Here is a 10,703-nt window from a genome sequence, read left to right as displayed (position 1 = left end):
ATAACATCATCAAGTAATAGTTTCTCGTGATTTTTGGCCATCCACGAATGGACGTTACTACGGGGTCTGATGAGGCAAGCAGCCAGTTTATCCAATAGCTTTACGAGTATTGTATTCTCGACATCTGTTGAATTAAAGTTTTGAAAATAACTTGACACATTCGTAAGGTAAATTCATGTACCTTTCCTAATTCTTGTTCGTTACTTCCTAAGCCTCTTCTAAAAGCTGGCGGAGCGAAACATTGAAATGGATGATAACAGCCAACCCATGCATTAATACATTGTGGACGCTTGTTAGTAGAGAATATCGCGGGTACAAACATACCAGCAGATGCTCAGTTGCACAACAGTAAATAAGTGTTTCCGAAGAGGCTCAGAATATGTTAGAGAAGTGGTTCTCAATCTTTTTGGGTCCGCGGCCCCTTTTACTAAACACAAAAAGCTCTGCGGCCGCCTTTGCAAAGCACAGAGAGCATTGCGGCCCCCAAAAAGAATTTTAGATACAAGATTGCAATACGAGGCTGCGTTTTTCAGTGTAATATTGTCCTGCAAGTCTAATTTGTTTCACGTCTTAGTCCTAATAGGCAGAATAATTGAAAATCCGCTTTCCCAAAGACACATAGAAAGAAATTTTGATAGCCTATCAAATTTACCAACAATTTCGCAGCCCCCCGAGATGAGCCTCGCGGCTCCCTTGCCGGCCGTGGACCCCCGGTTGGAAACCACTGTGTTAGAGGTTTATGGTAACTTTGCTTGTTCTACAGTTATCAACTTAGTGTTATAATAGCACTTCCATTGTTTTTGATTAAGAACCTTCGAGGTGAACCAAAAACAAGCATATGCAATTTACATGTTCTGAAATACTTGCACCACACTTGGTAGGATGGTCACCATAGATACGAACTTATTACGTGGTATCTTGGTTTACAATATTAGTATTTTACCTGGTTAAATCATTAAAGAGGGTAAAAACGAGGTTTTTTGTTATGAACACAACTCATCAGCAGAAAGTCGTGGACAAGTGAAACCACCAGCGCTTGAAAGTTCTATTGCTATACCTTCATATGCTTACTACCGAATCTGCATCTATCTGCACCTAAGAAAGATACAGTGATTTGAAATATGGCGAAAAAAAATAAAAAATAGCCCATAACTCATAGTTATTCAAACAATACGAATAAAGTACCTTCCAGACAGTTGTGTATATTGATGCTACTAACAACTTTGTAGAACATAGTGCAGGTCTAGAAAATAGAAAAAAATATGTTTCATTGAAAAATGTGGTTTGACATGTCTATTTTCAATAAAAACTCTCTAAGTCAATTTGAGTAGCAGATACGAATTTTTTGTCTTCGGCAAAGTTGGTCGTATTGGTTATACCTATAACTTTACCGAAGACACCAACTCTGTATCTCGATGGAGCAAAAAAATAAATTTTTCATCTCACTTTTAGGGAGATTAATCACAGATCTCATAGCACCAAAAGATGCAGGAGGTCTTACCCACCATTTTTGCTGAAGACGTCATAATTGTATTCCACCGTACGTGAAGTTATCAATTTAGCGCGTCAAAATTGACATTAAAACCACTGTGAGTTGCAATATTTTGCAGAATGCATCTGGCATCTCTGCATACAAATATTATTAAATATTAACAAGTAAACAGACGAAATTATCCTCAAGTGTTTGCCAAAAAATTTACTACAAATGGCCTGCTGTGTGCAACGGTGCGCTGGCGGGTCCCAGTTGGTGGATTTCCCGCAGGACCTCTGGTTGCAAAAGCGCTGGTGGGATGCTATTCGAGAAGGAACCGGCGAAACGCAAACCCCACCCAAGCAGGAAGCGTGCGTCCGCAAAATATGCCTCTCCCATTTTGTACAACCGGAGGTTTTAATCTACCAGGAACCGACGCGTTTTGTCAACAAGTATAGTACTGAAAAATGTGTTTTAACGTAATACGTTTCTTGTTTTTTTTTCAACTACCCACAGACTGGGACAACCGGTGGAACTAGCCAGCTGTCGGCTGTGCCTTCGGTTCCATCCGAAGACGCAAATGTTTTCCGTTGATGGCTCAATGTGCGGTCAAACCTTATCCAGTATTATCCTGCAAACGCTTAGAGTTCGTGTAAAACCACTGGAATTTCTGCAGCATATTTGTCTCGGGTGTTTCGTCAAACTGGACATGATTAGGACAATGCAAAACCAATGTCTCATGCGAGATGTAACCTATCGTTCGCTAGAATTGAAAACGATCCTGTTAGAATCCGTCCCCACAGCAAAACAGGTGAAGCAGGAACCTGTTTCACTGGAGGCAACTGCACAGGAAGAGAGCTGTGAACTGGCATTTGAAGTTACGATAAAAGAAGAGACGGATTGTGTGCAGCTCACCAGTAACCCAAAACCAAAAATGGTTTCGAAACTCGGTCGAGCGAAGAATGCCACTAAAAGGAAGAAGTATAAACCAAGGAAGAAAGGCAAAGTCCTGCGGGAATTACCGCCCAAACAGGTAAGATTGATTTCGATTTGCGCTAAAACTTGCTACATTTGTAGTACCAAAATTCTGTTCACCACTACTGATGAGTTGTACAGTCATCTAACGGAGAAGCATGCTGGTCAGATTGATTACGTTTGCGAACTTTGCGAGGGACGGAAGTTTCCGTTGGTTTCGAATTACAACACACACCTCAGTCTGCACGATCCGGTTGAACGTCCACTGAAGTGCAATTTCTGTACCATACGATACTCGACAAAGAAGGGACTGATGGTACACGAAAATCGACTACACGGAACGAACCACCCGCTGCCAAAACTATGTAAACCTAAAAAGATGCAGGCACAGTGCGAACAGTGTGGTAAAATTTTCCCGTCAATGGGACGCGCTAGAGAGCACAAACTGGTAGAGCACGAAAATGGTGTAGCAGCGCAGTGTAAAATCTGTCTCAAGACGTTCGTGACGATTGCCAACCTGCGACGGCACATGATAGTTCACAGTCAGGAACATCCGTACGAATGTAACATTTGCGGGGTACGCTACCGAGTTAGTACGGATTTGAGCAAACATGTTCTTTCCGATCATCAGGGTAAGACTGCTTATCACTGCAAGGCATGCAACGTTTCCTTTGAGACTAAAAACCAGTACTATAGACACAGAAATCAGGTGCACACCAAGCCGACTCGGAAGCCTTACCGCTGCCGGCTCTGCCCGGAGGTTCCTTTGACCAGTCGTGATCTTACCGTTCACATCGAAAACAGCCACCCGACTGACGATTACCCATACAAGCGGTGTGCGGACTGTCCGGCTAAGTTTTTTACCGGGATGTCGCTTGGTGTGCACGAGCGTACGAAGCATGGAAAACCCGGCAAGGGAGGATTGCCCTACCCGACGTCGTATGTATGCGATCTGTGTGGGAAGAAGTACAAAAACAAAAACAGTCTCAAAATTCACATGGCAAATGTGCACGACGGCGAGCGGATGTTCGCGTGTGATGTTTGCGGCAAGCAGTTCGCCTTCCGCAGCAACTTGTCCCGCCATCAGCAAATGCACAAGGAGGTGAAGCGGTTCTCGTGTGACTTCTGCGAGCGAACCTTCGCGCAGAAAACGGCCATGATGAATCACCGGCGGAATATTCACACCGGCGAGACGGCGTTCGACTGTCCGGTTTGCGGGGCTGGCTTCAAAGAAAGCTCGACCTACTATCGGCATAAGGCCGCCTGCAAGCAGAACTCGACACAGGGGAGTGGTTGATGACTGGAAGCTACATGAGCTCTATGACACATACTTTTCAAGGATTAAAGATCGAATAAGTTCTAAAAGTGTAGTTTTTTATTTTTTCAAACTTGATATGTATTGAAGCCAATATACACAACCATATCACAAACGAGAAGTATCAATGAGATCCTAAACCAAATCCAGAATACGCCTCCATAAAACTCGGTCTTGGTCTGATCCTCTCCAGTTGACCCTTACAGCCGATGCTCGGGCATCATTGTCAACAGCACATATCCACACGTGGGGCTTACCTCGAAGTCTATTACAATCGCCTATCTTGAACATAAATTCGTCAATTAACTTTAGAGATAATTTCGTTGTAGTGCGGTTTGAAAGAAAGTGCGCTATCCAAAACAACTCTTAGATCTCGAAACCCTGTCACTTTAGATAAAAGCTGACCGGACATAGTATATTTAAACAAAAATGGCTTCTTTGTCCGATAGAAGGAGATCATACTACATTCCTGAATGCTTATAGAAAAATAGTTTTTGACCATTAGCTGAAAATATCCACTAGTTGCTGAAGCTCAATGCAGTCCGCATTATTTTAAAAAAAACTTTAAAAAGTTCAACGCCATCGGTGTACAAGTTACAGCAACTATCCGGAAATAGTAGAGAAATATCATTGATAAATGACATGAATAGTAGCGCTCCAGGATTGCTGCCTTGTGGGATTCCAGAGATATTTGTGTACTGTGCAGAAAACTGAACTTCACACAAAGTGTTTGATTTATCATATAGGATCCGAGCCAATGCAAAAAAGACGATAAAACACCTAGTTCAAGAGTTTAGCTAGAAGTATGTTGTGGTCTACTCGATCGAACACCGCTTTCAATCAATCGCCGAGAAACATATTCACTGGTAATCCTTCTTTATTGTGCTTAGCATTCACGAACGACCAAAATAATCGTTGATTTCGCATTCTAGAGGTGTACCGTTCAGGGTAGGGTAGGGTAGGGTAGGGTAGGTAGCGGTCAGGGATGTTATCTGCTCAATTCAAGTGCACAAAGAGTCTCCAGTCAACTTTGCCTCTTCAACTTCCTATATGTCAACGTTTACGGAATCATTATCCCATGAATTTACTTACTTGTAATTGTGTAGTATAGAAGGGGGCCCAGGGCCAGGTCTCCAGTGTTTACACCGTCCATGCTATACTAGTAGAATAGTGGAGATGGAACAATAAAGCGATCAGGCGGATCAAAACAGTATTGTCCAACTTACTGATTTAAGACAGAACGGCAATACTAGATTTTTGCACGAATCATTGTAATTGAGCATAACATCGTGCAACCCTCAAGCATTTTCACTATCTCATTTCGATCACTAGCCATACATATTAACCATTGGTTGGGATGTATGCTCTTGTAATGCATTTAAAAATTTGATAAAAATAATAAAAATATTAAAATAACAATAATAGTAATAATAATACTAATGTCCGACTCATTATTGAATAGAAGAAGAGAAAAGAGAAAAAAGGATAAAATAAATAATGGTACACTAAGGCCTCTGCCAGGCCGAACGCCAACGCGAGCGATCGGGCGAAACTCCTGCCATAGGCCAATGAACAGCTCTACTTACGGCTGTTCATTTACCCACGGCAAGAATCCCGCCCGACCGCCCGCGTCGGCATCCAACATGACAGAGGCCTAATGTCTCCCCTTACGCAGCTTTTCTACGCTTTTTTACGCGAATTTCGGAATTTATGCGTTTTAGGCGCTATCCCCCGCATATTGAAAGACTCAGAGGGGATTCACTGCTGTCAAATTTCATATCTGTGTGCATTATCGCAGATCAGCTCTGGTCCATGACGTTTGTTGGTCCGTGACGTTTGTAACTATGAACGATAATGAGGAAAAAATCACTACACAACACATTCATAAAAGTTTTCCGCTGTTTCTCGAGTTTTGATAAAAAAAACGTTCCAATAGAGATAAGTGACTTTTCACCTACGCACACTAGTAAACGTGTAAACCCGCGTATAGCTGCTTTTGTTACCTCCAAACTGTAAATCAGCGCATCTCTTTGCTTCGACTTTTATCACTTTTTACCATTTTAGGTCGATAATGTTCAGCAGCTTCTTCCAATTTCTGATCACGGATGAAAAAATTTATTCAGAAACAATAGTTTAAAACATATAATGAGTGTTGAACTGAATATTTGTATAGCTGCTAAAAACATAGCATTGCAAACAAAACAGCTATTTGTAAATATTTTCCTCAACTAGTGGCACTAACACATTCGTACGTAAAAGGTCTATTCTATAATATTTCACATCGATCAATTTCATAACCAAAAAGAACAAAAACCAAAACAAACACCATGTTGCCGAATATGTTGGTTACACGATGTTTGACAGATAGATCCCCCCTGGAAAGACTTCAGTGTATATAGACCTTCCTATCTGCGCTAGTATTAGTGGTCGATTTCACTAACACAAGTTCAATTTTGGTTGCAAATAATCAACACGCTGGTAGTAACAAAAAAAATTCTCCTGCCCCGAGCTTTTATTCAAGTTGTAAGCCGATTTTTAGTTTTATTTCATCTGGTTTTCCACTAGAACAAAGTTTGTTAAAACAGGTAACACTAATGAACTAGGATTCATGAATGCAATATTTTTCGAAATTGAATATCAGCTGATTTTTTGGTTGAAAACAAATCGATTTTATTAGGATACAGACTAAGCCTGTATTGGTGAGATCTGGCGTAGAAAGCTCTATCAATGTCAGTATGAAATCAACAAAATATATTTTGTATATTTTTATGAACTCAACAATTCAAAACTCACAGTTTCGAGAAAACCGTTTTCGAAAATCAACGTCGAAAACTTTTTTCATTTTCGTGAAAACTTCAAATTTTAAGATTTCCTATTTTAATTGAGCCTGTTCAGGTCGATAATGAGAAAGTTATACGAGTTGTAATCTGTAATGTATGTAATGTGTGTAATGCGTGTTCGTAATATGCGAACCTCTCTGCTTACGTCAGATTTGGGACTTCTGAAAAATTGGCAACACAAATGTTGCCAGATATATTTCTCTTTTGATAAAATATATGAAGACTTCAAACTGATGTAAGCAGAGTTGTCAAAAGGGTTGGTAATTTATTACAGAGTTTGCATTATAGCGTCCGCCATTATGGCACGTAAAATACTAGATAGAGTTCTCCATTTGTTTCTGTATTGGTGTGATGCATTAGTGTAAGTGAGAGTTTTTTTGTTACCTGTAAGAATTTTTTGTTAGCTGTAAGAATCTTGAACAAAAACGCGAATAAACAGAGATGAATTTTACGCACACTATCTTAGATTGCAATGGTGCTTATGTTCGTGAGAGCCTGGATGGAGGGCTCTATGGATAGTTCGTCGCAGTCGATCAGTTCAGACACGCTGTTTGTTACAGCTTTAAATGTATCCAGCTTTTTACGCGCCATAATGGCGGTCGCTATAATGCGTGTTCGTAATATGCGAACCTCTCTGCTTACTTCAGATTTGCGATAATAAATGTTGCCAGATATATTTCTCTTTTGATAAAATATATGAAGACTTCAAACTGACGTAAGCAGAGTTGCCAAAAGGGTGGGTAATTTATTACGAACTTTGCATTATAGCAAAGATAACTAGAACAAGATACCTAACTCCCAGATTTTTCATACATTTTGAACATGACCAATTTCCGATGGTAAGTGCTGCCATCTGATGACTTAAATTCTCAGAAAATTGACACTATGAGCAATACCGATTTACCGTGCATAGTCCGTCATCGATCGTTGAGCTGTTCAAGATATGAAAAAGGTGTAGTAGTTTGGTCAGCTCGTCAGAGTGGGGTTTATATTGAGGGGTTATATTTATTTTCAGGTCTCATTCTACCAAAACTTTAAGTTTGATATGTCGCAAGCTAGGTAACATGGGAGTCGCGTTTATAATTCTCCAGTGTCTTCATATGGTCGGCGTGCGACCAGACCGAACCAAGCGCCAAAAACATTATTTCGAGTAATCGGCGATCCAAGTTTAATAATCCCGTATGCTTCCTGCAAGTTGCTGCAGAGAAATTTTGTTATAATTCCATTATAAACTGTTCAAATGATTGCGTTTTTTCATAAAAGATAGGTTATCAGTACAGACGGTGTTATGAACAGATACGCAAAGAGTGAGGTCGAAAACTCCAAGTGAACCGTTAAATCGAGGCTCCAAGTGTGCAAAGTAAACAAACTCATGCGTGTAACTTTTCGTACAGAATGTGTTTGCGATCAGTTTAAATTCTGTGAATCACGTGCAATTATGGTTTCAACGAAAAATGTGTTCGTCATGCTCATGTTATGAGTGATGCATTGGAAATTGTTATAATTGTATGAACAAGCACTGAAACTTAGTAATATATCCTTACAATGTTTTGAATTTTCATTACACTTTCTAGTGCGTATGAAAAGTCATGCGAAAATAAATGTGGTTGCCAGAATTGTTTAAAATAAAATATTAGCAAAGGGTTGCCATATTTACTGGTTTTCTCTTTGCGTATCTCTTTATAACACAGTCTCTAGTTATCAGTTTTAACATCCACTAGTGTTGAAAACTCAATTTTCAAAAAAATGGCGCTTGGCTCGGTCTGGTCGCACGCCGACCATATGTTGTTAAAAAGAACAGAATATACAAACCCGGTACATAGTCATATAAATATGAAGCAAATTTTATGGTTTGTGTAAAGTAGCACAATAAACTAATCTGGTTGCTGTCAAGCAATGATAAGTTAAATTGAATTTATTGTTTCTAGTAGCAGGGCGCAATGACTTTATGTCGCTCTTAAAGAAGTTATGCCATCTGCCAATAGCAGACACGAATGCACACAATACGTGTAAAATGTCTTTAATTAAATTAATAATAATAATCTGCCAATAGAATATGAGACGGTTTCCAAGTGCTTCTAGAGCGGTTTTATTGTTATTATAATGATTGCCATATCAACCTAGGAATTTCGCGTTTGGTTTTTGGTGGAAACATTTGTAGAAGCTTTATCGTTAATTATTAACTTTATTAACCTCGGCAAGAGTGGAAAACTTGGCTGTAGAGTGTGCTGAAAGCGGTTATCAGGAAGTTCTGATAGTCTCTTAATTTTAAATGGTGCGCCGATACTTGATTCTTCTGGAAAGCTTCATGTTTGAGAACTAAACATTCGTACACATTATTATCATTTTTAAGATGGCAGCACCGTATAGTCGGATACTAAAAAAAATATTTCACCTTTCAGCAGTAATGTCTTGGCCAGGCTTGTAAAAGGCCACCATTTTCATTTGATCTCGCTTCCTTAGCGTGCGTCACAGTCGGCTTTCGCTCGAAAATGTAAAATAACCAAACCATCACCGCTTAGCTCACAGAAAGAAAAAGATAGTCAAACGACACTCGCGTATCAAAGAGATGCACACTGTCAATCGTTTAGCGATGTAATTTCGGCTCATTTCTGTCAACTTCGTTCATTTATGTTGAGAAATATTATTACAAGATCAATGATATAAATAATTTCCAGAATACACGCACTCAACGTGCGTAATTCTCATTTCTAGAAAAAATGTCAAAATACGTTTGAGGAAAATAACGTCGTGATGGCGATACTCATTTGACCTGTTTGTTTAAGAATGTATTCAGACAGCGAGCCTTGGTAGCGTCAGAGGAAGAAGAAGACGATTATCGCAGTGAAAAGTGGTTCTACCGTGACCACTTCGAAGCCTGGTCTTGGCCTTGTCGTTAGTTGATTTTGACGTCAAGTCTACATCAAATTAACAGTGTATAAATTAGTTCGACTTTTGCTCACGCGCAGCGACAATCATGTCCGATGAATTCTGCAAGAGTCAGGTATCTTGTTCTAGTCATCTTTGATTATAGCGTCCGCCATTATGGCGCGTGAAAAGCTGGATACTAGACGCAATATACTACGTTTTACTGCGGTACTATCGAGGAAAAAGTAGTAAAGCAAGTAGTATTTGCAGCAAAAAAAAAATACTTTCGTTATGAAATGTTATGCATTTGCCGCACCCTATTAAAGCTAACACGTCATAGTCAAGAGTGTATGCATGAATCGTGTATCAACACACTCCGAGTCCAGAATACCTTTCCATTAACGTACCCTGGGTAACATGGTAGGTTTGACAACTCTGCTTACGTCAGTTTGGCTCTTCATGTATATATCGTATGAAAAACAAAAAATCTTGCAACTCCAGAAATCACAAAATTGACGTCCCAACAAACAATTTTGTTGGATGACGGCTTGTTAAGCTATAGTTCAGCCGAAATCCGCTGAATAATAGATTATTAGGCTGAAAATCAATAAAATTGTTTGCTGGGGTATGCAGAGAAGTTCGTAAATTACGAACACGCATCATAGCGCCGGCCATTATGGTGCTTTAAAAGCTGGATAGCGACCGCCGTTATGGCATAAAAAGCTGGATAGCGTTCGCTTCCTTCTGCTAGAAGATACTCGGTCTTCGACGTATTTACCTTCAATGCGACGTATATACGTATTTACCTTCTACTCCACGTTTCAGCTTGGTGTTCTGTTCAGCAACCGCCTGGAAGTCCTTCCGACAAGGTCCCCGTCATCAGATGAACTGGGTTGAAGATCGTACCCCGCAAATTTAACGGCCGCACGTTTAATAACACCTTCAAGCCGCCTTGTCGAAGTCCATAGACCTCTCCAATTGTGCATGTATTGGTGCACTTTACACCGTATAGGTCGAATTGAAATTGAAGCCAGCAATGTGCTGTCAAAATGCCTGCATTGATTGCGGAATTTTCATTTTCTTTCACTGACTTGAAACTTAATTTATTCCTACGCGAATTGTATTTGTTTACGGATAGTATCCTACAAAATAAGTATTTGATTTCCAGTACCGAGTGTAATCGCGTTTTTGATGCGACCAAGAAAGCGAAGGATCCTCTCTTTATACGTTCCTT

General features: G+C 40.0%; 1 protein-coding gene across 2 annotated transcripts; it reads left to right on the top strand.

Moving 5' to 3' along the window:
- Window positions 1-1,543: 1,543 nt before the first annotated feature.
- Window positions 1,544-3,876, top strand: LOC129731555 (zinc finger protein 345-like). Of its 2 annotated transcripts, XM_055691660.1 has the most exons (3): window positions 1,544-1,589; window positions 1,682-1,923; window positions 1,988-3,876. In XM_055691660.1, exons 2-3 carry the CDS (start codon window positions 1,706-1,708, stop codon window positions 3,741-3,743), a joined length of 1,974 nt encoding a protein of 657 aa, XP_055547635.1. In that variant the 5' UTR covers window positions 1,544-1,589; window positions 1,682-1,705; the 3' UTR covers window positions 3,744-3,876. The 2 variants fall into 2 exon arrangements, with proteins under 2 accessions (XP_055547635.1, XP_055547626.1); XM_055691651.1 differs by lacking the exon at window positions 1,544-1,589 and having other exon boundaries at window positions 1,603-1,923.
- Window positions 3,877-10,703: the final 6,827 nt, after the last annotated feature.

This window comes from Wyeomyia smithii, chromosome 1 (assembly GCF_029784165.1).
Source record: "Wyeomyia smithii strain HCP4-BCI-WySm-NY-G18 chromosome 1, ASM2978416v1, whole genome shotgun sequence".
Taxonomy (NCBI): Eukaryota; Metazoa; Arthropoda; class Insecta; order Diptera; family Culicidae; genus Wyeomyia; species Wyeomyia smithii.
This window is presented reverse-complemented; position numbering and strand designations above follow the sequence as displayed.